Raw genomic sequence first — 26,547 nt, 5'->3', positions numbered from 1 at the left:
TCACACACAGGAACAATCCGGCGAGCACCACACGGGGACCGAGTTTCCAGTTCGGAGCGGATGGCGATGCTGGTTGCTTTGTGGGCGGGGTCTCGCGATAGGGCAGGTGTGAGTTCAGTGACTTGTCGTGACCAATGTGGAGCGGATACATCAAAGTTGAGCTGTTCACGTTGTATCTTTCGATTGTCGCTTGAAGACAAGTCAGATGGATACGTGGTGGCACCTCGGTCTTATCAGTTGCTTTTTTTGGGAGGGGGGGTGACCCAAATCACCAGAATGCATCAGTGATTACATAAGAAGCATATAAAGGTGTCAATAATTACTACCTTAGTGTGTCATATCGACCCAGATACTTTTTAGCACTGGTTTTATGACATAATGGCAATCTTTTTTTTTTTTTTTTTTTGAGTGACTGATGAGACAGTAAAGATGACACGACATTGAAACCTCACATCAAATGGATGCAAAAATGCACTTTCAAAGCAAGGCAGTGACACGCGTGGTTCAAAGGTCAACAGCTGGGCGCTGCTTGATCTTATTTTTTGTTCCAAAACCACAGTGGAACATGCTGACCTCTCTGTCACTACACTTTAATCAGCAGAACAATCAACATGTCATAATAAATATACACCTCACCTTTCCTACTAACCTGCTCATCTAAAGGCAGTAAATCTTTGTCAACCCTTTTCTGGGTGCTTGCAGCTGACTAAACATTTAATATCCTTTATGAGTTTTTTTATGGTTCGGTCAAGGCCATCCGGATCAACATGGAGGGCGATGATGTAGTGCATGGAGAGGGGCACTGGGAGGAGTTATGTTGGTGTTGTCGTTGTTTTAATCTGCATTGTTCCTCTGATGCTTAATCCAATTATATTCTGCTGCTATGTGACAACGTCTTGGCCGAGTTGTCCAACACGGCTAAGCCAGTCAGCAGCCTCAAGCGACCATCTGCTCCATCCAACTAGTTTGGCTTATCTTGTGTTTATGACAACATATCTGATTTCCAGTAGGTCACTGTGATGCTAAATAGTGATATTTTTCAGATACGGAGCCCCAACGGTATGGTTGGTATCGGCAGTCTTCATGAGTACCCAATACCTTAAAATTAGGCGGATTATCACTTCATACTGATACCTGCTATTGGTACTCGCCCAACTTTTAGTAAATAGCTCTGTAACACGATCCATCCATTCATTTTCTACCGAGCTTGTCCTTAAAAGACTCTCAACGGCCACACACACGCACACACATTCACACATGTGTGAATGTGGCCAACCTAATGTGATGATTGAGGTCCTAAAACAATGGAATGTAACCCAAACAAGCTTAGGGTGAGCATGCAATCCACACATGAAGGCCCCATACTGAGATATGCCGGGACCTCGAGGAAAAAGAATGACAAAAATCCGAAACAAAAGAGACAGGCGTCATCTGGAATGTTTGAGGTGAAACTCTTCAATAAAGCACATTTCGTTTCAGCCTCATACTTCACATAATCTATGACAGATGTATTTGTGTGTGTGTTTTTTTAAAGCAATACGCTGTTAAACTGACATTCCCACAAGGGCAATGTTTGTCGCTGACATCTAGCGGTCTGACCTAAAATAGCATCCGTAGTTGAGCGTTATAGATGCAGCTCTGGCGCCCACTGGTGGTAGAGATGAATCCTACCAGATGAACTGTTTTCATTAACAAAGCAGATTTGAAGACAGATTTAGATATTCAATAATAGTTTTATTTAACATGTAATCAGTTTTCATGGATACTGTATGCCTTCAGATCAATTTTTATTTACAAACGTACAACCACTGAAACACATATCAGCTTGTTATTACGAATTTCCAAAATTGAAAGACACACACGTACAATATAAACAGCAAGTATAGATCACAAAAACAGGCTGCTTGGGTGACCATGCAAGAACATTCGTTACCACTGGCAGCAGCTTTTAATTAGAATCACTAACAGTGGTTCATAAATGAGGCAATGCTGCTATGTACAAGGCTGGGACTGCATCTCCACCCACTGGAAATTTGATTAGGCACACTTGCACAATCCCAAAAATCCTAGCAAAATGACAAATGATGCTCAATTACCATATTTATGTACATGAGGGCAAACTTCATGGCGTGCAAGCAAAGACTTTCTGAAACAAAATGATCAGCGTGCCCTTTTGCTGTAATGTAGCCCTCTTATCTTATATGTAGTTCAATCTAAGGCAACGTCGCTTTCACAGAAATTCGGGTTTTGCAAAGTCTCTGGGCAGTGACAAGACATCCCACGTCTAAGCAAGGCCAACATCGTTTGGCTTACTGAAGCTCAAAAAGTCTGAGATCATCAAATCAGACCCAAAATTTAATGCAGTCAGTATTAAGGCGAGTCCTCATTAGATCTTTTTTTTAAAAATAGAAGCAAAGAATGAAAATTCAGCGGGCTTACCACAGATAAGATCAAAAGACACAGGACGGCAACATTGCACAATATACCGTGTGCCCTTCAAATAATTACAGTCCATTTCTGAGACTATAATATCATTTTTATGGTACTCAAATGGCAAACGTCACTGCGGATGAACATCATCAAGTCAATGAGGTCACTCCAAACCTTTCACTTACAATCTTTGACATTTGCAGCAACACAGACACATGTTGAGCACCCCTTTCAAACAAAACGCAGCCCGGTAGCCATTTTGTACTGGTCCGAGGCCCATTTGGTATTACGATAAGAGCAGTTAGAACACACTTGCCCATTTGATTTCCCTCGTACGGGTTGTTTTTTAAAATTAGCCCAAAATTTACATTTGTTTTTAAAAATCGGTCAAAAATGGTCACGTCCGTAAACCGTGCCGAGGTCGGTCTCACTCAGTAAGCTCTTAACAAGAAGGTTAAGTCGACTGCTGGAAATCTTGCAAGGTGGCCGCTTCTTCTCTTGGCAGGTTGAGCCTCACCTGTTCCCCAGAGGCGGTGGATGCTGAGTAGACAGCGCCGAGAGAACCGGACGAGCCGTCGGTGTCCATGGTGAAGAGCTTGCAGGTGCCAGGCAGGGACGCATCCGGAGCTTCTTTGTCGGGGCTGGATCCTCGGGACGACGCGGGCGAGGATGTCGGGCTGAGCTGCACGGCCGTGGTGTCCTGCAGCGTGTGCTCGCTGGTCTCGATCTCGAAGGTCGCCCCGCCTGCCAGCCCACCGTTCCCAATCAGGTTGATGCCCCGCCCGCCTGTCTTGCCCCCCCGTGAGCTGTGAGGAGGAGGGAGGCGACTGCACACGCAACAGGCCCCAAAAAAGCAGACGGCCACGAGCAGCAGGATGGGTCCGATGACGATGGAAGGGTTGGCAGAAGGCATCAGGGTCCGGAAAGCGAACACGCCCACCAAGGTGATGTTGAGTCCGGCCAGCATGATGCACAGGCCGCAGGCGCAGCATAGGGCCGGAGAGGGCAGGCTGTGGGGACGAGACGCTCGCCGCTTTTTTTGCTTGGCTGGCTCCTTCTTGGACATGGCGCTGCCTGCGTTTCGATCAGCGATTACCATGCTGTCACCTCTGGCTATTGCCCTTCACAGAAATATCTTCACCATTATTCTCTTTCACAAACAAATATACTCCGAGTGAGTCCAGTTCAGGGTCTGTCTGAAAATGACAATACATGACGAGGATCAAATATTGGGTCATGTGTTTTGCTTCATGTCACCTTCATCAAACTGTCATTTGAGGATGTTGGCAAATAGCTGCATGTCATCTGCAAAGCCTTGATAGCCAACATTGGCGTCCTGAAGAATTTGTCTGAAGGGTAGGGGTAAGCCCTGAGGGACGCCAAATGTCATGGCCAATCGATCAGATTAGAAACATCCAATGTTCCCCCAAGTAGGACCTGAATCTTTTTAGGACTGTTCCTACTCACGTTTCCAACCTGTTCAATTGTATGTCATTATCTACTTTAAAAAAAAAAAAAAATTATAGCCCTTAAGCACATGCCCACAGTTGGCAAATATTAACGACATCACCAGATCCTATCTCCCGGGAAGGCAAGGAAAATCTAAAAATATCTACTGTATCAAATGCAAAAATTCCATTTTGTGGTCATTCAAATGGATCTTTTTATAAGAACCCTTTTTATAAGCAACCTTTATGGCACATATAGTGTCATAAAACATGGGGGGGGGGGGCAGTGTGATTTAAGTTGTATTCTATGACCTTACTATAGATACTTATATACTATATTATGGTATAGATACTATATACTTATATACAGCAAGTGAATTTGAATTTTGTAGTCAAATTGATGTAGCTGTTTTTTAAATGTGGACAAGCATCATTAGACACAAAAAACGCTGCTGCTCTTTCTTCTCCACTCCATAATTCTATCTGCAGTGGCTTGTTCTTTTTACATTCAATATTTTCTTTGTCAAACCAGCCCTTCAATTACACATGGCAAAGTAAACAAACATGCTGTAGAAAGTATTAAATACAGACATATTTGTAATTTTTTTTTTCTTTCTTTGCTGCCTAGGTTTGAAGATCAGCGCAAACATCTGCTTACCTTTTATGTCCATTGAGGTTCCATTCTTAAGTGAGGGGGGTTCTCCTCACACAATGTTGGAGAGGGGGGAAAAAACAAAATAAAAGCAAAAATAGGTTTTTGGTTCCGAGTGCTGCTGTCTTTTGCTTGCAAGTGTGCCGTCCCCGAGGGCGCAAGTCATGACACGCGTTCAATCAGCAGCCATGAGGCGAGCCAGGACCGACAAGTGATGCACAACATCCGAACCGATCACTGGAGCACCTCACACAAATATGGACCTCCTTCTCCAAAACAAGGGCTCCTCACTAAGTAATACGGAACATGCACGACATATTTCCTCCTTCTGTCAACCTCTGGATGTGTGGAAGTGCGTTTGAATGACGTGTACCCCCCCCCCCCCCTTAAAGAGGTACGAACCCGGAAATTGAACAGTATATTCATCCGCCGCCCACTTCCACTAATTTGCCCGCGTTCTGTCTTTGCAAAAGATGTGTCATTCGAATGTGTAGTGTGTGATTGAAGCATTTTTTTTGCAGTTCCAACAGTGCTCTAAAATGTTAGTTTTTGCTGTGACATTTTTGCAATCCATCCATCCATCCATCCATCCATCCATCCATCCATCCATCCATCCATCCATCCATCCATCCATCCATCCATCCATCCATCCATCCATCCATCCATCCATCCATCCATCCATCCATCCATCCATCCATCCATCCATCCATCCATCCATCCAATCAATGATGGGCAAATCAAATAAGGGCGTTTATGCCTGACTGGTTGTCGTATACTGAAAAGCATAAAAGAGAAACGTTTTTTTTCAAGTTGTTCCAATTCAGCACCAAGATTCAGTTAGGTCACTTGAACCATGCAGTGCAAATCTGACCCTTTGTTTTGTTCCATTGTTGGATGATGGTCATTGAGGTTCTCCCCAAGTGTTTAAGGGCTGATAATGAAAAGTGCAGGTCCTCCTCCAGAGCACAACGCACGCCAGTGACACTACCAGTGTGACCAGGCGTTCATTATTGCCACCATTTTTGTCAGGCCACAATATGCCGTTTATCTGGATGTCATGTCCTGAATATCAGTTGTATTATATTTCTCTGCAGGGTGCATGCAATGGATGTCACTCTTTTTTTTACTTGTGCCGCTTGTGTCTGTACAGCATGCAGCCGGTGTGTGCGTATCAAACATGAACCAGGCTATGTAAATATATTGCATCATGAACTGAGCTCTTCTTCGTATAATAACCTAAATGGGTCCTTAATTGCGGGATGAGAACACAATGTGATGAGATGAGCTGCATAGAAATGGAACCACTGGGTTTAATTTGTTTTAATCAGTGTCAGGAAGTCGAGAGGCACTGCACTAGGAATCTTAATTTGACACGAGAGCTTGAGTTCAATTCAGGATATGTTTATGAAATGACATAGATATGACGTTATTTGATAAAATCAGGAGGGGAAAAAAATGATGCATCACAAAGATGCATCAATACATGTATAAAGCTATAAAATGTAGACTGACTCTAACACCGAAAGACATCTTTGTAACCACTCAATATGTTTGTTTAAATAGTGACGTACATCGGATGTTTCACACTCGTCGCAAACAATGCCTAAATCCGGGGTTACCATGGCGACAACATTCAACGAGATCGTCCATTGTACCTGATTGAAAAAGTCCCCGTTTCCTCTCTAATTGGGTTGGGGCAAGCAACAAAAACGCTATTGTGCTGGTCTTTGCCTTGTGGCGTAATAATTCAACTTATTATCAACTACGCAAAATTTCATAGAGACGGACAATGGAAAAAAACAACAGAGTGCAAAATATGAATGTAAGTGGTAATGTGGTTTTATTGTTTGAATCTTGCACACAATCGAGCGAGCCATCTTCTCAGACGTTTCATGTGCAGATGGAGTGTAACAAATGTTACTGTTCTACAGCTATTTGTTGTTTTTTCCACTCAGGTCACACAAGTGGTACCTGCGTGACACGCTCCGAGGTATTAAGTGTACGCCAGATACCGGTTTCCTTCTCTCCAATTAAGTCGGAGCAGAACAAAATGGCGGAAGCGTAGGGCCCTTGGCCCTCTCAGTGGCACTTTCCTCCGATTTAACACTTATTGATTCCTCCTTGCGAGCTGGCGCTAAACCCTGGCAGGTCCTGGGGGTGGCTGCGAAGCTTGCGTCTGTTCACAATGTCATGAAAGTAGTGAAGGAGCGAAACGATTCTGCCAAGAACACTCCGTTCATGCTCATTAGTCAGCTTGTGTGTCGGATGGCGGCAGCGGCGGCGTAACGCACCAAGGCCCAAAAAACACATCATTAAGCGACAACATTAGCGTCGGTGTTTTGTCACAAAACTGCTTTTTGAATCGGCCATCATGTGCCGCATTGAAATGTAGATAAATTAAGCATTCAAAGTTGTCTCATGAGGATGAGACGGAAAACCCCAGCGATGCTCCAGTCAAGCCGTGAACGGACTTCTTTATGCCGTCAGATGGCTCCTGTTACTCTTATCAAGGGATCACATGTTTTTTGTTTTTTTTAATGTACCACCAAAAGAGGAGGTCACAGACGATCCTTTTCTTAATCTGACATTTTGGCAAAATTATTTATACACAAGTGACTCAATTATGAAATAGAATGCTTTTGAGAAGATAGCCGGAGGTGTGAAGGATATTTAAATGGACTGCAAAACACTTAAATCATACGGAATGTGGAGTAAAAAAATTTTCCATTATGCCACATGGTATTTACTGTTAAAAAAAGCATTTGTTTTAAATTATACCACTGTGTTGAAAATCTAATCCAAATGGTTTATTTGTAATTGTTATGATTTTATTATTTGGATTCCTTTTTTTTCCCCCAAAAATAAAAATTGCCTAAAATAGCTGCAGTAGAAAAATGCACTTACTCTTGATGAATTCTTTTACAATGCCACTCGAGCCATCAAAGTTGCCATAGGAATAGCGTATCCACGGCAACAGAGCAGACAAGAGGCTGAGCACTACAACCCCACAGTGACTGAGATGAGCATTTCTCAGGTACTGAAAGAAATGGGCTGCCTATATTGGTTTTATTAATTAAAAAAAATATTGAACAAAAGCTTGCAGACAATCTAAAGGAAATGTTCCTATTTTTTAATGACATAATCATGTAAAACTACTGTTGTTGTCATCACGTGGAGGCAGTTTGCCAAGAGATGACCATGAGTTAGTTGCACCTTCGCTGTTTCCAACATATAGAAAATAAGTTAACAGATGCATCTCATTGATGGAAATATGCTTGGCATCAGTTAATAATTAATGATAAAAAAAATAATGAAAAGTCTGAGAACGACACTTACGTAATAGTGGTCCATGTTACGGCAGCCTAAGCAATGATAAAATACACATAATGAGAATTGTGACGTAGGCTAATGAAGGGACATTGTGTGTACTGTGTACTCACACGGGGTCACTCGAATTTGTCCTTGTATGCACGAAATTCGGCCCGTGTAACTAGGCCAGATGCACTGAACGCTCTTGATTTCTCGTTCTTTTAGAATTACCGTTCCAGATTCTTGGAATTGGTAGCTGGTGTACTCATCCAAGTTTATTTGACAAAATGCTTCTAAACAAGGTAAACACAGACATCATATCAGTTGAATTTATTCAAACCAGAACAAGAAGTAATTGGGAACAGGTTTGTGGTTGTATTTTGTTTTACTTTTTAGTATGACCTAGATGTTGGTTGGCTTACCTTTGCATGTAGGTGGTTGCGACCAAGTGCCATTAGCGTAGCACACCACGGTCTCTGGACCGACCCTTTTGTAAAAACCATTACACGCATATCTTAACGACGTTTTTCTTGTCCGCACAACATCACCATTTGGAACTTTTGGGTATGATCCACAGTTGACAACTGAAATAATAGGAAACAAATATTTTATTAAGAACACTTAAGTTGTCTCAAAGATGAAATAGTTCCCCTCCGACTATAATGGTTAAAGCAAAACCAACATAAAATACTGATCATCAGCCAACGTTTGTACTGAATTCAGAGATGTGTTTCTAAATGAAGAGTCAATGTTGAATAATGACTATGTCTTGATAGAGATGCCAAATTAACTGTACATGATTTACCTTCTGCGACCAAGGGTGAGCTGGGGCTCCCAGTCTTGTCAGGAGTGGTTACAGGTCCTGCATCAAAGAAAAAAGAAAATGTTGCAGTTAATATCCCAATGGCTCTATTTTTCTTCTCAATATCGTGGGCCAACACATAGCTTGGAAGATCATCTTTCAACGAACATGACCAGGTACGTGGTATTTTGGACAACGTTCTACAATGACGCTGTATGGTAGATGGATTTTGCTTGACTTGTGAAAAATAAATGACTATAGTCCGAATAAATTGAAGTGGACTAATTAACCAAACACATCGACCAATCTGCCTCTCTAAGGCCTGTAAAATTACATGTGGTGTGGCCCAGGGTTCGATTTTAGGCCCAGTGCTTTTTAACCTGTAATAATTTTATTCTCTGAATTTACTTGACCGGTTCTTAAGATTCTTGCGGTCATTGGCCATCAGTACAATCAACTTGTGTATCCACCTGTTGCCATTCAAACAACCTAAATAATAGCTTAGGGCTCAATTGAATGGGCCAGAGAGATTTGATGCTGGAGAATGTTTTGGGTTGCCCACGTGTTCCGGTTGCTGAGGATCCATCAGTTCTGACACCAGTTGTGGCGGTATTAGTAGAATCACCAGTACCAGGACCAGTAGCGCCACCACCCCGTCCGCTTCCTATGTCTGACAGGAAAGAAAAAACACTTATTTTCATTCTAGAAATGAAATTTGATGCCTATATTGATTACAGTGTCAAGAACCGACTTCCATCAACAGGTTTCGTACTGCCACCAGATGTGTCTCCATCATCTCCAGGACCTGGTTTGAGCATTGCTTCAAAAAAATAAAAAATAAAAAGTTGGGAAATCTTGAAGATTATCGGTGTGGTTTTGTTTTCAAACTTACTGCAGCTTGCAGCTTGTGTCCAAGACCCAGCAACACAAAAGACGGACTTCTTGGTGGTTGCAACCTCAACACCGTATCCGTCTTCACATTCATAGTGAACTTCAACGTCGGCAGCAAATACGTCCTGGTATTTGTCAAGGATAACGGCGTGTGGGATGTGAGGCGGCTCATTACAAGATGTGTCACTTCCTGTCAATGAAAAATTAGCCAATCAGGTGTGAATGGACCTACTTAAACGCGAATGCCACGGGACGTACGTTCACAACCCGGCAAATCCGACCAAACTCCCTTTTTACAGGTGGCTGTTGCTCCCACGGCTTTGTGTTTATATCCTTCATCGCATTTGATCCAAATAACAGATCCTTCTTTGTACCACAAGCCGTCGGGACTTTCATCGTATTTTGCATTTGGAATATCTGGTGCGAAGCAGGTGTTTTTATCTGAACCAAAGCAAAAAGGTCAAGGGTGAATAGATATAAATAAGTGCAAGTGTACAAAGAACAAATATTTTTCAACAACAGGAGGGATAATCATTGTTTTGCTTCCTATAAATCACAACACGGTCAAATCTGCATTGGCAATATACGGCGCACTTGCGTGACGTGTTGTATTGTTATTTAATGTTTTGGAAAGCTGCTGGAAAAGCTTTATATGAATCATAATGTGCCTGCATCTTACTATATTGTAATCCTCTCTCCTCCCCGCCACAAAATTTGATGTCATCAATACGGTGTCCTATGAGATAAGGTTTCTGCTAATACAAGTGGTTGCGCTAGTCACTTTTTGATTCCATGCTGAGGTTTGGATTGTAAAGAAGAGGCAACCAAACCGCTAACTGGTAAGCCAAAATTCAATGCAACAATTGCTACAGATTGTTCTTATGATGAAAATGCCAACACTGCTCACAGAGATCAAAGTAGTTAATGCTAAATTACTGTCTAGATTCTACTCACCAATGCATTGTGGTGTGTGTGACCACAAACCATTGAGGCAGACAATGGTTGCCCACCAACCCTCCACTGCTGGTTTCTGTCCAGCGTTGCAAGCGTACGCGAGAGTGCTTCCATGCGAATAGGTTCTGAGTTCAGGCACTAAAAAACCTCCCTCAAGAAGGGGAGCAGCACATGACTCTGCTGGGCTTTGGACTGAAAAACAAAAACAAACCCTTAAAAGTTAGACAGAAAAAGCAAGAGAGAGGCAGGCTGGCTGGCGGTCGTGACCATTTTTCAGCAAAAAAAAACATCACAATGAACTTGACAAACCATGAAGTTGTCCAGAGTAAGACAAGACGAGGATAAGTCCAAGACACCTGAGAAGCATTTTGTTAGGAAATGTAATATTATCTGACAAAGTTGAGCAAATCCTCTCGATCAGATCAGGAGCGGTTAATAATTGTTCAGTTGCGCCATCATTCAGTCAAAAGGCAAATACAAACCTCCCCATCTTCATGTTTGCTTTGAAAATAAAGCCAGGCTGCCAAGTATAAAGAAGGTCACCTTTCAACATTTCATTTCAACTTTTAATTTATCTTAACAGACTGTAGACGCCAAGAAGTGGTACAATTTGGTGTTTTCATTCTTCTTTCAAATTTAGTCACGCACAAAATAGTATCCCACCATCTAGTGGTCAACAGTGGATCTACACTCAAAATAAACAGGCAGCTGAACAAAATTGTGTAAAAATAACACAAACCTGGAACTTGTGATAGAGGGGGGGAAATACTGCATTTCTGGTAGTGGCCAGAAATCTCAAAATTCTCACTTTAAAGTCAGAATTCTGAGGTATATATGACAATCCTGCCAAGCCTTTTTTCTCTTCCCTGGCCATGATTCTCGTACTTTGGCAACCTTGACCTTATAACAAAACAAGTGTGGGCTGTTTGTTTGGTTCCTTTGGGCCAGTCCGCACTGTTGCAACCCACAAAATCGTAATCAACAAAGCATGTTTAGGAAACAGCTAGAACACGGCACATACACTATGTTCCAAACGACTTTTTCGACACATGCCCGAGAAATGGTCTCGGAGGTGAGTATCAGCACAGCGTGAATGACGTCACAATAGCTAAAAGTAAACAATTAGCATTGACAAACAAGCGTCGAGGCACACGAACTAATCTAGACTTTCCGACAATGCTAATATGTCCGCTAAATAGAACTGAGCCGTGGAAAAATGCTGGCAATAACAAGCGCAAAAAAAAAAACCCATGAATATTCCCTCCATGAAAATTAGCGCTGCCACACGTATGCGGCCAAGAAGTCGCAAAGTTCACGCATCTTGCTCCTTCGAAGAATGAATGTCACGGCTAAAACGCTGGAAAAGTCCACAAAGGATAAAAAAAAAAAAAAAAAACACACACCACAGAGCTCTTGGAGATGACTGCCACTACGGTGCCGTCATAGAGAAAAAAAAACATCGTACAGGTTCATTTGAAAGGCTTTTATTGTCTTTCTACGTCAGAAAGCATATTTCATCTCAAAGGAAACTGAAGCTTGGAAAAGGGTCATTCTATGGCCCTCGTATCTCAAAAGCCACAAGAGTCCACAAGTCTGGGTAAATAACAAATCAGTCCTTCTCGGTGAGATTTTAGCATGTATTTACATTAAACTCATTAATGCCATGGGAATTGTGATTTCTTTTTTATGTCCTCTTTGATAGAAGAGTTATTTGGAACATCAAAAAATAAAGAATTCCAAGCCCCCTTCTTTGATTTGCATGTCAAGGGAATTGTCAGGGAATCCTATGCGATTGGCATAAAGTCGGGCCCAAGATGGGGAGAGGAGTCGAGCCAAGTCGAGCAACAGGTCTAGACTTTTTTTTGAGATTTCTGTTGCGATCCGAGTTCAAAACCTGAGATGAGATTTGTGTTTCACCATGTATCTGGAGGACAAAAGAAAAATGCTTGAGTTTGTGTCTCCGGGTTACTGTCAAGCGTTTAGAGGATCCCAAAATAATAAATCTTGTTAGCATACCTGTCCAGAGTTTCCCAAAAGCGCAGGAAGACGGGCCGGTCCAAATGGCGCCGGTGGCGGCTGAGTTCCAGGACCGTCACGTCCCACTTCTGCACGTTGGGATCCGTTTTGGCCTCGTCGTACTTGAGGTGAAAGGCTCGAACTGAAGTCGAGACGGTGGTTTGAGGACGGGCGGCTTTCGTAAGCTCGCCGCGAGTGAGACGGCCAATCACTTACTCTTGGCGAAGATGTCGACGGGGGAGCCGTCAGGCAATAGCCAAGGCCAGCCCTTAAACTGCCAGGCGGGACCCTGCACAAACACGGCCACCACTCGGTCCCTGTCGTTCGTGGAGGTCAAAAGGACGTGACGTCAGCTACTTGGCAGACTTGGAAGTTTTCAAGGTTGGGTCCTCAACATCTTACCAGTCCTGCGGTGCGAGTTTGAGCGGCTGGTCAATGACTCTGTAGGGGACGGTGACGGAGAGCGTGCTGCCTCCGGGTTGGATCTGGTCTTTGCGCCGCTGAAGAAGAACCTCGTTGTCGCGCGGGATGCCTTGCTTCTTCTTCTCGTCAGACGTGACAAACCTGGCGGGCGGGAGGCCGACATCCGACTGATTCCCGGCTGCTGCTCCTCCGTGAGCTGCCAATGTGAGCGCCAAACCTACTTGAGGTCCTGCATCAGATCCTTGGCATTCAGCATTGTGATGAGCGAGGTGGTGGCAGCCGGGATGATGATGATGGGCGTGCGTGACCCTGTGGGCGCAATGGCATTGTTTTAGTCAACGTGGAAACAAAACGAAGAGAAAATTGGAAGAGTAGATGACAGTCGCGCAGCGATAATGGTGAGCGAAGTCTTACCTTTTTTCTGATTCGGAGGCGGTCTGGCTTGTGAAACTGGAAGGCAAACACAGAACCCAATGTTCATATTTTTGATGAAACCTCAATTCATGCTGAGAGTCGACACTTCTCAACACGTGTTGACTTTTCAAATTCTGCGCTGTCAACTCATGGCTCCGCACGGTTGAACTGACCTGGGCGCGGGACGGGCTGGAGCGCAGGCGTCTGGGCCTTGCGAGCCGACGCCCCTTCCTGAAAAACAACAACAACAAAAAAGTTCGTAGGTGGAATTGGTCACCTCATTGATTGGGCGATTGGAAATTGAATCAAAATACACCTTGCGGGAAAATAAAATAAATACCCCCACCAATTTTCTCAAAACAATTTGTATTCCTCAATAAAAAAAAACAACAACGTATGATTAGACTTTCCGTGGAAGCAAAATGCTTCGATATAGTCCATTCTCACGCTCTGGTTTGTTTCCTAGGTTCCCCAGCACTTCTTCGAGATTTGCAACCAGCGCGTCAGTTGCCGGCGGTCTGTCTCAATCCAAAACAAACTGATGTTTTTCGGGAGGATGAAAAGACGCCACTGTTGCGCGCAGTTGGCCAAATTGGCCCTTGGCCTCTGCCTGGCGGCTACGCTGCTGATCATCCTACTTGGACGCTTCCGTAGCGCCAAAACAAGAGTGAGCGCAAACATTTCCACGGGCACCTGTGGTGGGACGAAAAACCACTCGTCTATTCAGAGCCCTAGCGGTTTGGAAAATTTCAAGCTAGCTCACGGTGAGCAAAGTGCGGCAGAGGACTGCGACGACGACGCCATCCAAACTCTTTTCCCTTACATCATCAACCAAGCGGACAAATGTCGCGAGCGCCTCACCGCTCCGTTTCTCGTGTTTCTAATCACGACGGAAGCTTGGCAGGTGTACGGAAGGGAGGCGATCCGACTGACGTGGGCCAATGAGACTTTGATCCCCGGGGTGTCGGTGGTTCGCCTCTTCTTGCTGGGAAGACCGGGCGAGGGCCAGATGGCGACCCGCCTGCAAAGGCTGCTCCGGTGGGAGAGTCAAAAATATCATGACCTGATCCAGCAGGACTTTTTGGATTCCTACCACAATCTGACCCTGAAGACCTTGATGGGCCTGCACTGGGTTGCCCGCTACTGCTCAGGGGCCAGCTACGTCATGAAGACCGACGGCGACATGTTCATCAACACGGAGAACCTCGTTTGGAAGCTGCTGAGACCGGATCGAGAGCCCAGGATGAACTACTTCACGGGAAAAGTCCTCCGCAATTCGTCGCCTTTTCGCGACAATAGCAGCAAGTGGTACATTTCCACGGAGGAGTACCCGAAACGGACCTATCCTCCCTTCTGCTCTGGGACGGGCTACGTGTTCTCCGGAGACTTGGCTCGCAAAATCTACGAGACGTCCCGGAGCATGCGCCTGATGCACCTAGAGGACGTGCACGTGGCGCTGTGCTTGGCCAAGCTGGGCTTGGAGCCCAGCGACCCGCCCAATTTCTTTCTGTTCAACTTATTGCGCGTGCCCGCCCGAAGATGCGAGTACAACCGACTGATCACGTCTCACGGCTTCAAGCCCCATGAAATTGTACAGTACTGGAAGATGCAGCAGAGGAACAAGGCAAAATGTACGGCCATGGGGTTCTGAACAAATCCAGGAAGAACCCCGTCATATCACTTGGCAGATCTTTTTGTGTGCAAAGAGTAAAAAAAGTTGCTTATGATGACTTGAGAGGGCAAGACTATTTTGCGCCATCTACATTTTTGAAATCAAAAAGGGCGTGGGTGTGGCAAAAATGCATAAAGTCGAGACTCGAGCTGTCGATTTGAAAGCCACGTTCATTGGGATACAAATAAAATGTCACCAAAGCCGCATCGTTGGACTGAACGCTTTCTCCCTTCAAACCGAACACGCCGTCAATTGAGCACGGCGTCATCTGCCAACCCGATGAGGGCAATATTTGCTCGCCTCGTCTCAAAGCGGTCTTTATATCGCCGCTGTGGGGTCTTACCGTCACTGATTTCAGAGTCATTCCGTGGTAGGTGCCCATGGTGTCGATCTTGAAACCCTCCGTTTCTGCAACAAACAATTCCAAAACGGCGTCACTGGCCGGGCGCTCTTTTAGAGTGAAATGAGCATGAGGGCCAACTCACCCTCTTTTCCTTTGAATAGCTCCTGAACGTATCGATTGTAGGGCGCCTGCACAGGCTGCTTGGTCCTGAGCGAAGGGTCCTGGAAAAGTCCACACATATGGCTTTGAGCTGCTGTCCAAACATCTTTGTTGAGAAGATCATTTCTCACCACTTGAGTTGTGTTTTGCGCGGGACGTTGCTCCGGGGCTCGCCCTTCTTCTCTGGCTTTCACCGACTGAAGAATGGCAAAGATGTTCTTGGAGAAGTTCTGCAAAAGAGGAGTGGCGGCATGTTTTTGACAAAGCGCAAAAAGAGAACGACAGGAATGTCAAATTGACTCAATGCTGTCAACCTTTCCGGTGCTCTGGAGGATGGTCGTCCGTGTCCTCCACACCCTCTCCCTGCTGACGATGTCTCGAGTGACATCCACTTCGGCATCCACAAAACTTCTCTGTTTCACCGTGATGTCGTCATCCAGGTCCGTCTTGATGGTGGAGCGCTTTTTGGCCATGATCTTAGCTTTGATGGCTGCAATCTTCTCCACCGACATGGCCTCAGACAGCGATCTGCGGGAGGAGCACAAAGCGGTTCATCGTTGGCTCTGCGGAGCACATAAGCAGCTCAGTGGCCTAGTGGTCGAGTGTCCGCCCTGAGACTGGAAGGTTGTGGGTTCAAACCCTGGCCGGGTCATACCAAAGACTATAAAAATGGGACCCATTGCCTCCCTGCTTGGCACTCAGCATTAAGGGTTGGAATTGGGGGGTTAGATCACCAAATGATTCCCGGGCGGGGCACCGCTGCTGCTCACTGCTCCCTTTGGGGATGGGTTAAATGCAGAGACAAATTTCACCGCACCCAGTTGTGTGTGTGACAATCATTGGGACTTTAACTTTAACTTTAAGCACGGTCGGTTGCTCGGTACCTGATCTGGTCAGTCTGCACGATGCCCTCCTTGTGGCCCTCCAAACGAGCAGCCAAACGCTCCTTGTCCAGACGCACCCGCTCTTCATCCTGAAAGTGAGAGCACCGTTACACAAATTAAAGTGTGCCACGCTAGACTCGTCTGGATGACGGATGAGTGAAAAATAGTCACCTCAACCCGAGGTTTTTTGGCTTCTGAAGATACCTCATCGGCAGCTCTTTTCACTGAGACAAATCAAAACAATATCAATTTGGCTCTTTGCATTTGGTTCTGCACAAAGTATGACTTGAAAGCACACACTTAAACAACATTGCTTTTTGACAATCAAGCACAAAGCCAAGCGCTAGAAATAGAAAGTACCGTATTTCCTGGACTATAAGGCGCACTGGACTATAAGGCGCACCTTCAATGAATGGCTCATTTTAAAAGTACCTTGAGTTGGCCTTTGAAGGCCAATTTCTATAGGTGCACTTCTGTCTATACTGGTCGATGTCGCTGTGAACAGACAAAATTGAAACACGATTAACATTTCTTCCAACAGAATATATTAAAGTGAGTTTATATTTGTGGCAGTGTGAAACAAGCTCGACAAGTCATTTCCCAGGTGCTACTTACAACTCTCGCCATTAAGGTAAGAAAGCAAGCCCTTTCGATCAGGCCTTCGAACAACAGGGATGTTCTCAGTCTATGAGAGCAAGGACAGGAAAAAATCATTAACAACCAATAGGATTAGTTAGCATCTATAGATGGGATGCTACTTTAACACGTAATCCCAAACCATCAGTGTTCTTAAATACTTACTGCAGCTCTTCGCACATAGGACGGATGTGGCAGGTGTACATTGTTGAGCAGGAACAAAATGGAGTCCAATGTATAATATTCTTTGGGCTGGCCCTCTTTACCAGTTCTGAAGGGACACAACACAGACGTGGTTCAGTACGCAACGCAAAATCGGTGCAACTTTAATCTACAATCTAGATTAAAGGGATGTCAAACTCATTTTTTTGGCGGGCCGCATTGTAGTCACAGCTTTTTTTGGAGGGCCATTACGACTGTCGACCCAAATAAATGTAAAAGCTACAAAACAAACTGACAAATAACTCGTTTTCAAATCAGACGAGTAAAAACTGGTCAAATATTAAAAAAAAAAGATATTATTAAAAGTGAAATTTGCAATTCGAGTAATGACACGAATTTGATGCATAGTTTGTCATTGCGGGCCACATAAAATGATGTGGCGGCCCGTATCTGGCCCCCGGGCCTTGGTTTTGACACCAGTGATCTAATTATTACAAGCGACAGCTGGATAATCGACAAATCTTTGGCTAGTTAGCCTTCCATACATAAACACTTGGCTGATCTACAGCTTTTAAAACATGTCCCCACATGAACACAAATATCTGCCACAGTATTTGACAACACGCCGCCAAGTTTAGATCTCGCTTGACAAACCATTCTAATTGTGCGCTCTACATATACACGCGCACAAGCTATTTGGGTATCGCGCACTCATACAAAACAAAGCAATTAACTTATCACAAAGTGTATGAAGTGGAGGACTTTAAGAGTTAGCTTAGCATCTGTGGCTACCTTCCACATAGCACAAACGATGCATAAGCTGAGGGCCTGTAAAACACATCTAGAAAGAAAACAAACGCTGGCGTACCCCCAGATAATATAGTTGGTCTTGACATTTTTCGGCCAGGAGAACTCTCCAAATATAACTTCATCTCCCTTTGCGACGATTTCCTTTTTCTGGATATTATACTGACGAAGAACACTCAACACATCCGCCATCTTCACTCGTATGTGTAGAAGTGTGTTTGGAAGGCCCCCATTTATCAACATCAGGTGTCCTCGCAGGATGCCTGAATGGAAATTAAAGTGCACGCGTTAATTTGTTTATATTTTGTAAAGCGCTTCGTGTGTTGCATAAAGATGTTTGCGTAAACTTTGTGTAGTTCAAACGAGACATAATAAGGTACTACAGATATAGAAAGTTTAAAATACGAAGATTTATTAGGCTTGTACATTGGCACCAGGCAAATACTATTCAAATGTACACGAGGAAAATGAGCTCATACAGTAGTAAAAATAGTTTAATATCAGTCATTGACAGCTAGTTATTTCAAATACTCACCTTCAACGTTTATATAACATGAACATTTTGTGACAATTCCATTAAACACAATGACGAAATAAAAGTGTTGGATGAAAACTTGGCAGGATGTTTATGATCAAAACATAATGTAGATGTGGCAAAGGTGACATCTTTTTGTCATGTCACTTATCCAAGTGTAGTATTACAGGAAAAAAATGCCTTAATATTCAGTTAACTTGTATTAAAGTACATTCAGTTCCTTTTTTCCTTCCTAACCCTAACCCTTATGTATATTATGTTAGCATCTTCTCGCACAAAGCAGTGTTAAATAACTACCATTTGCTTTTGCTGGATAAATTACAATTAAACCACAAATACGACGCAAACCGTACATCTGAGTTGCATCAAACATATTCAGACATACAAATATGGCGCATAGAAAACCACTTTTCAACATGCATCAGTGCTCTTAAGAGCACCGATACTATTCATGTCGAACAAATATTAAAAATAATTTTGACATTGTGATAACATGTCCGTCTTCATTCCACCAGTGAAACCGTCTTTAACAGAAATATTTTGCTACACAAAATGAAATAAAAGGAGACTGGTAGCAGCGTGAAATTTTCAGCAAGGTTAGGACACAATGATGGAGTCCTTGGAAATGTTGTGCAATCAGTACAAACGATGCTTCTAACAGCCAATCAAAAGCCATTGAGTTGCACGAGATGCCCGGGAGATGCCCGCAAACTATCGTCTGTCTCCATGCAGACAGCCCTCGAATATTTACAGCAAACAAATGGATGAGTGTCGGTGCTTTACAGTTTCACAGCACAATATGCAATCGAGTCCTTTTCAGGGAAGACAAACAAATGAATATGAGAATGAAACGTTGCTGTCCAGCCTGCTGGACACTTTTGTCAGCAAAAAAATACACATTGTCAAAAAAAAAAAAAAAAGACCACATTTTGTGTCACCGCGTTCCTTCATGTTACAGTCGGAAGCTGAGCACGTTCATATGAGGTCCTGCGCCAAATTACGAATGACGCAAAAAGCTCCGAGGTCAAAGCCGCAGATACTCAGGACACCTCTGTCCTCGCTGTCCGCCGTGGTGTGTCCAATAGAGGTCAGCCCGCACATCACCAACTTGGAAGCGCTTCCTGTTTTCTGTCCAGACAATGCAAATGAAATAAGAGAACGAAATAACAATGACATGTAGGTAAATGCAGCCAATGCCTACTTGTCTGTGTTTCTTAAGTGACGCCACCGGGCTTGCAGTCAAAGTCCACAATGGGTTGTTGGTTAAAATGACAAACACATCAACAGCTTTCCCATTCTCCGTGGCCCACGCGATGGGTAGAGTGCAGTCTGTGCTTCCTCCAGGGATCTGCGACATGTAATGAAGCGCAAAGCTCAAAAGATTAGCTGCTGCGTGACTTTGCAATCAATTGTTGTGTCTTTGTGACATTACCTTGACGAGTTCATCGGTTGTTTGCGCAAGAGTCATGTCGGCAGATACGGAGCAAGGCACCAAAGCGCCTTCGGAGTAGGCCAAGACATGGGTGTCCGGCTCTGTTCTTGCAAACACCTGTAATGGACACCAAAAGGTTCAAGTTGACTTGCTCTTTAAAATAAAAAATCACTATCCTACCATAGTAACGAGTGCAGCAGCCACTGCATCGCTGATTGCTGTTCCCGGCACGACACTGCTCAGTGACGTACTCACATCCACAGCCACAACAAAGCTTTTACCGAGCGGCTGGACATTCTGGAAAACAACAACAAAACGATTTATTGTGAGCTGACGGACGTTGGTGATGATGATTCCTTGGCCCTACCAGGAAACTCTTATAAAAGGCAACGTCCAGCGCTTTGAGGATGCTGCCATCTGTTGCCCATTTGGTTTTACCCCGGTAGCCTTGACCTCGTTTGTAGCGTTCTGAAGCCCAGAGTATACTGAAAGGGTGCATCTTGGCCTGGAGCAAACAAAGCACTTGAGAAACGACAAAGTCGCGTATGAGAGGAGCTGCGGAGTTCCTCCGACCTTCTTTAGCGCCGCCTCACTCTGGATTCTCTCACACAGTGCTTGGGTTTCTGACGCCCCGGGTTGAAGAACCTTTTTGGCTGTCATCTTTCCTAAAATCCGTAGAACTGACTCAAGCGGGATTTCCTTCAACAGAGCCCTCCAAACCTTCAAAGGAAGGGAGAATAAATAATGCAGCAAAGCCACACCCAAAGATGCAGATCCAAATAATTGGTCCTTCCACTCACAAATTTGGATTTGAGGTGGGCGGTCAGCAGCTGCTCCCTCTCCAATTTGTGCTCCTCAATCAAATTTATGACCTCAGTTTCATCACAACTGTGCTTGACTTTCTCCACCACGTCGAGATATGAAAGCACTTTGACAACTTCCTCCGGGTTCTCTTTATCGGCATAGGCAACTTGGACCTCTTTCCATCCTTTTGCCACGTATTTGCTGATTAAGGTAATTGCTGGAAAAGAACCCGTAAATTTATGCGCTGCCTGTCATGGTACATTTTGCGTGACTTTACCTTCATCGGTTGGTTTGGTGTGAGATAGCCTGAGTACATCCTTGTGTGACCATCCCTCTCTTTGTTTACATCCGGTCACAAGTGCAGCTAGACTCAGGGCGTCCTGCCCGTTGTACCAGTCGGACACGGCTTTTCTCAGGCCACGTCCCCAAATTCCACACTTCATGTCCTCCTTCAACTCTTTCTTATATTGGAGAAAAGAAAAGAGATGGGCAGGATCTTGACAAACGTCCTTGACGGCTTTAAACGCCGCCCGTTTGGTCATCACTTCAGAGTGTTGGGAGCAAAGGGCCAACGCGAATACGACGGAGTCCAGTGTGACAGCTCGACCGTCTTGAGCGAAGCTTTTGATTTCGTTCACCGCTTCAACACCTCGGCCCTCTCGCAACATGGAAATCAGGGCTCCCGCTTGCGCTGTGCTCAGATGAGCCTCTTTTGCGGCGGTGTATACGTCTCCCTCGGAGCCGTAGCACAGAAGGCGACGCAGTCTGACCTTGTCGCTGACCTCCCAGAGACAATTATCACCTGCTGCCTTCGACGAATGATTGCTCGGACAAGGCGAAGAGCATACCGAGGGTTCCATTGTCACGCAGGGGGACAACCCTGAAAAAAGTGAATGAAGTAAAGTGAATCAATGGACAAAAAGTAGATTCGGTCAGGCAGGCCGATGATATAAAATGGAAATTTGAGTGCTGCTATTTTGGAGGTTTTAGTATTAATAATGTGGATTAAAGGGGGAAATTAAAACATATTGATAGTTTTTCTAATTATCTTGACATGAAATGGATATTATATCATAACGGAGGAGCATCCCAGCGGAGGATCCTGCAAGCCTTGCTCGAATCTGATGCGTCCCAACTTGAACGTCAACATCAACAGATTGCTTCCATCCATGCATTGACGAAAATAGATGAAAGCCGATTAGCAGACGTGATGATGACACACAACCTAACCTAACCTAACCTAACCAATGTGACCATTTATTTACCGCTCATCATGACGCTATGTTTTTTTTTTTTTTTTAATCTTAAGTTTAGTAACCAGTTCACGACAGCAGCGGTTTAATTCATTCGAGCAAAGTTAGTTCTCGGAAGGAACACCACCATTAATCGATGTTCAAAACGTCGGTCAAGCGGTAATAGAGATCAAGCGAAGGAATTCAACCACAGACGAAAATCCCAGGTCCGAACTTTCCTTAACTGGACGCCCGCCGAGCCAGTCAAAGCTGCAAGCTAAACAAGCTCGATTTGTGTTCGGTTGACTTGACAATAAAATAACCCGTCTACGAGTCACGCTCGTGACATCGCCCGTAAAATGACATGACACAAATTACGAACTTACCGCAATTTATGAGCACTGGGTTGAACTTGTGTAATTATGTACCAAGAGGCCTCCCCCTGTTTCTAAGTGAGCGAGAACTGGAGGCTGGGCCGCACTGCACGATGGGAAATGGAGTTAAACCAGAGATTAAAAAAATAGTGCAGTACCGCCAATTAGCGGACTGGAGTAGAACGGCAACACACATCATTTCTTGTTTATAATTGTGTTGATTGTACGAAAATCCAAAATTGACTATCTTAAGCAATGTGGCACGGGCAATATACTTAATGAATGTGTATAAAATTTAAATTTTATTTTTAAATTGAAATATACCGGAAGAATCCGTTTTCCATGAGACAGTGGGAGACAGTAGATTTTGTTTGGAGCTGGCTGGTGGAGATTTTGCATGATGACGTCTTTAGTGTCAAAATCTAATCATTGGGGTCATAGGTCAGATGAACAAACAGCATCAAGTAATAAGTTCACATGAATTAAGCAAGGCAGTTGTCAGATTCATGTCCTCAGAATGGTCCTCAAAGGATGTTGACTGATTCTCGTTTCATTTTGCTCTCCATAAAACAGACATATGTGCATGTGCATGTCACAAGGATGACAAGTGATATGAAATGCGGATGTGTGGGCCTTCGCACTTCCTCCTCATATCTGTTACAGGATGAGCTTTTCTTTCACACTTTTCACGATACAAATCCTTGTCAGATGAGCTGCAATTAAAACAGTCAATTACCAACCTTGATGGAAGAAGCTTTTGAAACATTTTTAACACCATGAAGGTCCAATGACATGGTGGAAAAGGCTCGATGAGTCACGCATATTCTAAACATTTCACGTATGGTGAAACGTGCACTTTGTTTACACTCGCGTATATTTATGGATTCAAAAGAGACCTTTTGAAGTTTAGCATATGCGGAAGACATCTTACAGCCAGTATTCAGTTTATTGAAAAACAATCACACAATAGCAATTACAGAAGACAAATTTAAGATAGCGAAAGGGAAAGTACATTTTTTACAGTTTCAAACAAACAAGTCATTTAAGTAGTGAAATATAGACTGGCCCTAATGTCATTCAGCAAACGTTCAGTGCAACTAAATTAGCTTACAGTATGATGAATAAAATAAATTGAGTAAAATGACAAGCTGAATGGAAAAAAATAAAATAACTTAGTGGTTGATGCCAAAATTAACGCCATTAAGTCAGTTTCACTGCACATTTATCTCACAAAGACGATGGATGTGCCGTCCTGGAAGTATTCTCGACACAACTTAAGCCACCAAGCATCATGATTGGTTTTGGTTTCAGAAGCGTCACTGTCTGGCGTTGCCATGGCGAGGATGCTCACCTCCACGTCGGTAGTCAAGCATCTTCACAGCTTCAGATGGAGTCCAGAAAAGCCCGATAAATGTCAGACCTGAGGAAGCGAGGGTATGAATCTCTCTCCATCAGCCTGAAGACGATCTCCTGGGCCTCATCAAAGCACCCGGCGCCGCCCGTCTTCATGTTTCGCCTGATCAGTTCTCTGGTCTTGTGATCAATGTTAATCTGGAGGACAGACACACCACGTGTGAAAGGCCAACGTCAGTCAGCGCCGGTGCGACGCCAAAGGTTCTCGCACCTCTTTCGGGGCTTCGGCCTGGATGTAATGTCTGAAGATCTTTTGGGCCTTGCACGTCATCCTGAAAGAGGACTTGATCTTCTTATATTCCTCGCACACCAACCAGAATTCCAAGTTTTCGTCGCTGAACTCAGACTTGAGGAAGGCCTGGAATATTTTGGTTCCGTCTAATCCGAGAGAAATGTCAGCAGTTGAAGAACAGTGGTGAGAGGCGGCGGAACCAAAGGATGAACTTACATTTGGACGCCATCAGTTTGTCGAGGGAGTGCGACCACTAGGTCAGTTCTTCGAAGCACAGCCTTCAAATGGAGAGGAAATTATTCGTTACCTTTAGTTTTAGTTCTCAGATGACTTTTTTGCAGGCTTACCCTCGAGTGCTTGATCTTTGAAATGATTTGCGCTGCAGTCGAGACTTGAGGCTTTCTTCCCTGTCCGTGCAAACATCAGCGCTTATTTGACTGAAGCTCATGCTAAATGCTAATATCACTAACACAAAAGAGTTGCATCAACTCACCTCTTAGCTGCTTGTTTTTTTTTGTCCGTGTCCATGCTGTGCACTCTCGTCGATGAGGTGACCGGACTCGACATGTGGCATGTAATTGATGAAGAACGCATGTACGGGCCGGCGTCGAGCAGCTCCAAATAAGTTTCACACCGTTTTGTTCATCTGTCCACTTTTTATACCGGCAGCAGAAGTCAGCTGCGAGCGTCACAGTGTCATTTTTGCGCCAACCGCAAGTAAAAGAGGAAGTTGAGAATTACGCAAATGCAACTGGGGACGCTACGTCGTGACTGAGATGTTTGATGTCACGTCTGGAGATGTAAATCTAGCGGTGGAAAGCAGATAGGCAAATGTTTGCCGTACAGAGAACATATTTGATGGGCCTGTTTTGGAAAATGTCTAATTGAGGTCACATGACTCGTCTCACGTCTTGAAAATGAAACGAGAAGGAATCAGATTCAACAGGTGGAGATAAAGCGACAACACGTCTCGACCGTGACGTTCTTTTCAGACGAAACACATACACGGCAAAAACATTTAGGCGTCTTTATTTGTATTTGTCACACTTGTTCATGCTAAGACTTTGAATAGTACATGAAGTCGTTGAAATCAAATATGGCCTTCATATGCATTGGAGACTATGTGTCCAATTTTTCTTATTGGACTCATTAAAAGAAAAAAAAGAAAGCAGAAGTGGCTGTAAAATAAAAGTTCCCCTTTGTGATATCAACGAATTACCTTGTTGATCCGAGAGGAGGTAAAATTCCTTCCTCCGTGTTATGTAACACAAAGAAGTCGGTGTGTGTTATGCAAGCTGAAAAGCGTCTACAGGAAGAGAACCTCAGGAACATTTCAGACATCCACACCGAGACGAGAAAGCCATTTTTGCTCAAAAGCGGTCACCTTAAATCAGCTCTCCTACGGAGTCCTCGATAGATGTCCGACTTGAGGAAGCGTGGGTAGCAATCTCTGGCCATCAGCGAGTAGATGAGCTTCTGGGCCGAGTCGAATGAAGTCAACGTCGGTTGCGAGATGTTGGATGTGATTTTTTCCCGGGTCCCGCCGTCGATGTTGATCTGAAATTGGAGCGAGGCATCTTAAAGCTTTGGGTTCTTCTCGTGAAGCAGGAGACATCTCGCATGATTCCATGCTGGGTACCTGCTTAGGTGCTTCCGTTTGAACAAACTCCGAGTAGATCCTGTTGGCCGAGGAGATCATCTCTGGCACGTTCTTAATTTTTTTATACTCCTCACACGCCATCCAGAACAAGATGTTCTCCTCGCTGTGTTCCGAGCGTAAGAACTCTCGGAAAGCTAACAGAGCGTCTGGAAAGGGAGAACCTAAATGAGCGGGAGAAGGCCTTCATCTAGAACGGAGAGAGGAACTCACTTTTACAAGTGAGGACATTGTCCACCGACTCGCTCCAAGAATCCACGTCCTCCAGCGGGTCCTTGAGAAAGCAACATAATCCACCCTTGAAAAGAGCAACCGACAGCCCAGTTATTGAACAATTCTTCTAATCAATAGTCACATTGCAAAAGTTCCCGTAAACGCTCCGCTTAAGCCTTTTTATTTTTTTTAAAAAAAGAACACTTACGGGGAGTGAAATGCGTCTCATTTTCCACATGGCATGAAAGTCACTTAATGGCCATCCACCTGCCGGACTGACGCTGTGATTGTCTGGACAATGTCGAGACAGGTGGTTGAGCAAAGCCCAAATTCTCCTTGGCAGCATGAATGGAAGGTATGCAAATGCCTATGCAAAGTTTTGGTTTGTGACGACGGGTTATTCCTCCTTGTCTGCTGCTCTTCGAGGACGATTGGACTCAATGGACGCAGGAGCTCTAAATGGTTCCTCAGAAATGCCTTTTCTGCTAACGTTTTGGGTGTGTAAGTCATACACGGCCAGATTAATTAATTGGCAGGTGACCCTCCTGTTACAGTCCAAGACAAAATCCATCATTTTCCATGACCAAGGATGAAAACCTGAACAGGTGATGAAAAACACCACAACGGCTCTTATTTGCATGGCCGTACGTACA

General features: G+C 44.3%; 6 protein-coding genes and 1 pseudogene across 9 annotated transcripts; 1 reads left to right on the top strand and 6 right to left on the bottom strand.

Annotated features, from left to right (window-relative positions):
- Positions 1 to 1,713: 1,713 nt before the first annotated feature.
- tmem275a (transmembrane protein 275a) lies at positions 1,714 to 4,913 on the bottom strand. 3 transcript variants are annotated; one of them, XM_088396011.1, is made up of 2 exons: positions 4,537 to 4,913; positions 1,714 to 3,504 (listed from the first exon to the last, which is right to left on the bottom strand). In XM_088396011.1, the coding sequence occupies exons 1-2, from the start codon at positions 4,547 to 4,549 to the stop codon at positions 2,885 to 2,887; spliced, it is 633 nt and encodes a 210-aa protein (XP_088252137.1). In that variant the 5' UTR covers positions 4,550 to 4,913; the 3' UTR covers positions 1,714 to 2,884. The 3 variants fall into 3 exon arrangements, with proteins under 3 accessions (XP_088252137.1, XP_088252136.1, XP_088252135.1); XM_088396010.1 differs by having other exon boundaries at positions 1,714 to 3,551; positions 4,537 to 4,912; XM_088396009.1 differs by having other exon boundaries at positions 1,714 to 3,626; positions 4,537 to 4,910.
- Positions 4,914 to 7,639: 2,726 nt separating this feature from the next.
- On the bottom strand, positions 7,640 to 10,962 carry LOC148387157 (complement factor H-related protein 1-like). Its single transcript, XM_088396007.1, has 11 exons — positions 10,796 to 10,962; positions 10,487 to 10,678; positions 9,791 to 9,973; positions 9,534 to 9,722; positions 9,393 to 9,461; positions 9,204 to 9,311; positions 8,645 to 8,701; positions 8,262 to 8,423; positions 7,971 to 8,132; positions 7,867 to 7,892; positions 7,640 to 7,748 (listed from the first exon to the last, which is right to left on the bottom strand). Exons 1-11 carry the CDS (start codon positions 10,851 to 10,853, stop codon positions 7,734 to 7,736), a joined length of 1,221 nt encoding a protein of 406 aa, XP_088252133.1. The 5' UTR covers positions 10,854 to 10,962; the 3' UTR covers positions 7,640 to 7,733.
- LOC148387156 (beta-1,3-galactosyltransferase 2) lies at positions 10,281 to 15,217 on the top strand. The gene is made up of 2 exons (XM_088396008.1): positions 10,281 to 10,371; positions 13,806 to 15,217. Exon 2 carries the CDS (start codon positions 13,881 to 13,883, stop codon positions 14,988 to 14,990), a length of 1,110 nt encoding a protein of 369 aa, XP_088252134.1. The 5' UTR covers positions 10,281 to 10,371; positions 13,806 to 13,880; the 3' UTR covers positions 14,991 to 15,217.
- Positions 11,955 to 18,230, bottom strand: cdc73 (cell division cycle 73, Paf1/RNA polymerase II complex component, homolog (S. cerevisiae)). Its single transcript, XM_088396004.1, has 17 exons — positions 18,064 to 18,230; positions 17,199 to 17,304; positions 17,013 to 17,082; positions 16,830 to 16,892; positions 16,569 to 16,621; positions 16,398 to 16,486; positions 15,828 to 16,041; positions 15,645 to 15,743; positions 15,497 to 15,575; positions 15,355 to 15,419; positions 13,513 to 13,570; positions 13,340 to 13,375; positions 13,147 to 13,234; positions 12,905 to 13,066; positions 12,719 to 12,819; positions 12,503 to 12,644; positions 11,955 to 12,410 (listed from the first exon to the last, which is right to left on the bottom strand). The coding sequence occupies exons 1-17, from the start codon at positions 18,192 to 18,194 to the stop codon at positions 12,374 to 12,376; spliced, it is 1,593 nt and encodes a 530-aa protein (XP_088252130.1). The 5' UTR covers positions 18,195 to 18,230; the 3' UTR covers positions 11,955 to 12,373.
- Positions 18,231 to 18,390: 160 nt separating this feature from the next.
- ro60 (Ro60, Y RNA binding protein) lies at positions 18,391 to 22,494 on the bottom strand. The gene is made up of 9 exons (XM_088396006.1): positions 22,392 to 22,494; positions 21,051 to 21,653; positions 20,770 to 20,990; positions 20,543 to 20,689; positions 20,337 to 20,474; positions 20,150 to 20,266; positions 19,970 to 20,086; positions 19,739 to 19,885; positions 18,391 to 19,665 (listed from the first exon to the last, which is right to left on the bottom strand). Exons 2-9 carry the CDS (start codon positions 21,631 to 21,633, stop codon positions 19,513 to 19,515), a joined length of 1,623 nt encoding a protein of 540 aa, XP_088252132.1. The 5' UTR covers positions 21,634 to 21,653; positions 22,392 to 22,494; the 3' UTR covers positions 18,391 to 19,512.
- An 812-nt stretch (positions 22,495 to 23,306) lies between these two features.
- LOC148387153 (regulator of G protein signaling 21-like) lies at positions 23,307 to 24,718 on the bottom strand (annotated as a pseudogene). Its single transcript, XR_015862591.1, has 5 exons — positions 24,518 to 24,718; positions 24,372 to 24,431; positions 24,241 to 24,302; positions 24,004 to 24,170; positions 23,307 to 23,930 (listed from the first exon to the last, which is right to left on the bottom strand). The product of XR_015862591.1 is annotated as a regulator of G protein signaling 21-like (transcript).
- A 411-nt stretch (positions 24,719 to 25,129) lies between these two features.
- rgs1 (regulator of G protein signaling 1) lies at positions 25,130 to 26,216 on the bottom strand. The gene is made up of 4 exons (XM_088397011.1): positions 26,103 to 26,216; positions 25,895 to 25,979; positions 25,664 to 25,830; positions 25,130 to 25,581 (listed from the first exon to the last, which is right to left on the bottom strand). Exons 1-4 carry the CDS (start codon positions 26,130 to 26,132, stop codon positions 25,405 to 25,407), a joined length of 459 nt encoding a protein of 152 aa, XP_088253137.1. The 5' UTR covers positions 26,133 to 26,216; the 3' UTR covers positions 25,130 to 25,404.
- Between the last annotated feature and the right edge of the window lie 331 nt (positions 26,217 to 26,547).

Source organism: Syngnathus floridae, chromosome 14, assembly GCF_059516105.1.
Source record: "Syngnathus floridae isolate MCC-2025c chromosome 14, RoL_Sflo_1.0, whole genome shotgun sequence".
Lineage (NCBI taxonomy): Eukaryota > Metazoa > Chordata > Actinopteri > Syngnathiformes > Syngnathidae > Syngnathus > Syngnathus floridae.
Note: the sequence above shows the minus strand (reverse complement) of the source record. Positions and strands in the feature narration are given on the sequence as shown.

Excerpts from the sequence above, each read along its gene's own strand:
- ro60 (XM_088396006.1), bottom strand. The coding sequence starts at position 21,633 with ATGGAACCCTCGGTATGCTCTTCGCCTTGTCCGAGCAATCATTCGTCG. Across the intron at positions 20,475-20,542 it reads GTGAGGCGGCGCTAAAGAAG|GCCAAGATGCACCCTTTCAG; the intron begins GTCGGAGGAACT and ends TGTTTGCTCCAG. Across the intron at positions 20,267-20,336 it reads CCTTTTATAAGAGTTTCCTG|AATGTCCAGCCGCTCGGTAA; the intron begins GTAGGGCCAAGG and ends GTTGTTTTCCAG.
- cdc73 (XM_088396004.1), bottom strand. The coding sequence starts at position 18,194 with ATGGCGGATGTGTTGAGTGTTCTTCGTCAGTATAATATCCAGAAAAAG. Across the intron at positions 17,305-18,063 it reads ACCAACTATATTATCTGGGG|AACTGGTAAAGAGGGCCAGC; the intron begins GTACGCCAGCGT and ends GTGTCCCTTCAG. Across the intron at positions 15,420-15,496 it reads GCTATTCAAAGGAAAAGAGG|AAACGGAGGGTTTCAAGATC; the intron begins GTGAGTTGGCCC and ends TGTTTGTTGCAG.
- LOC148387157 (XM_088396007.1), bottom strand. The coding sequence starts at position 10,853 with ATGCTTCTCAGGTGTCTTGGACTTATCCTCGTCTTGTCTTACTCTGGA. Across the intron at positions 10,679-10,795 it reads TTACTCTGGACAACTTCATG|TCCAAAGCCCAGCAGAGTCA; the intron begins GTTTGTCAAGTT and ends TTTGTTTTTCAG. Across the intron at positions 8,702-9,203 it reads ATCCTCAGCAACCGGAACAC|GACCTGTAACCACTCCTGAC; the intron begins GTGGGCAACCCA and ends TCTTTGATGCAG.
- LOC148387156 (XM_088396008.1), top strand. The coding sequence starts at position 13,881 with ATGTTTTTCGGGAGGATGAAAAGACGCCACTGTTGCGCGCAGTTGGCC.
- rgs1 (XM_088397011.1), bottom strand. The coding sequence starts at position 26,132 with ATGTGGAAAATGAGACGCATTTCACTCCCC. Across the intron at positions 25,831-25,894 it reads CAATGTCCTCACTTGTAAAA|ACGCTCTGTTAGCTTTCCGA; the intron begins GTGAGTTCCTCT and ends CTCCCTTTCCAG. Across the intron at positions 25,582-25,663 it reads AAACGGAAGCACCTAAGCAG|ATCAACATCGACGGCGGGAC; the intron begins GTACCCAGCATG and ends CTCCAATTTCAG.
- tmem275a (XM_088396010.1), bottom strand. The coding sequence starts at position 3,529 with ATGGTAATCGCTGATCGAAACGCAGGCAGCGCCATGTCCAAGAAGGAG.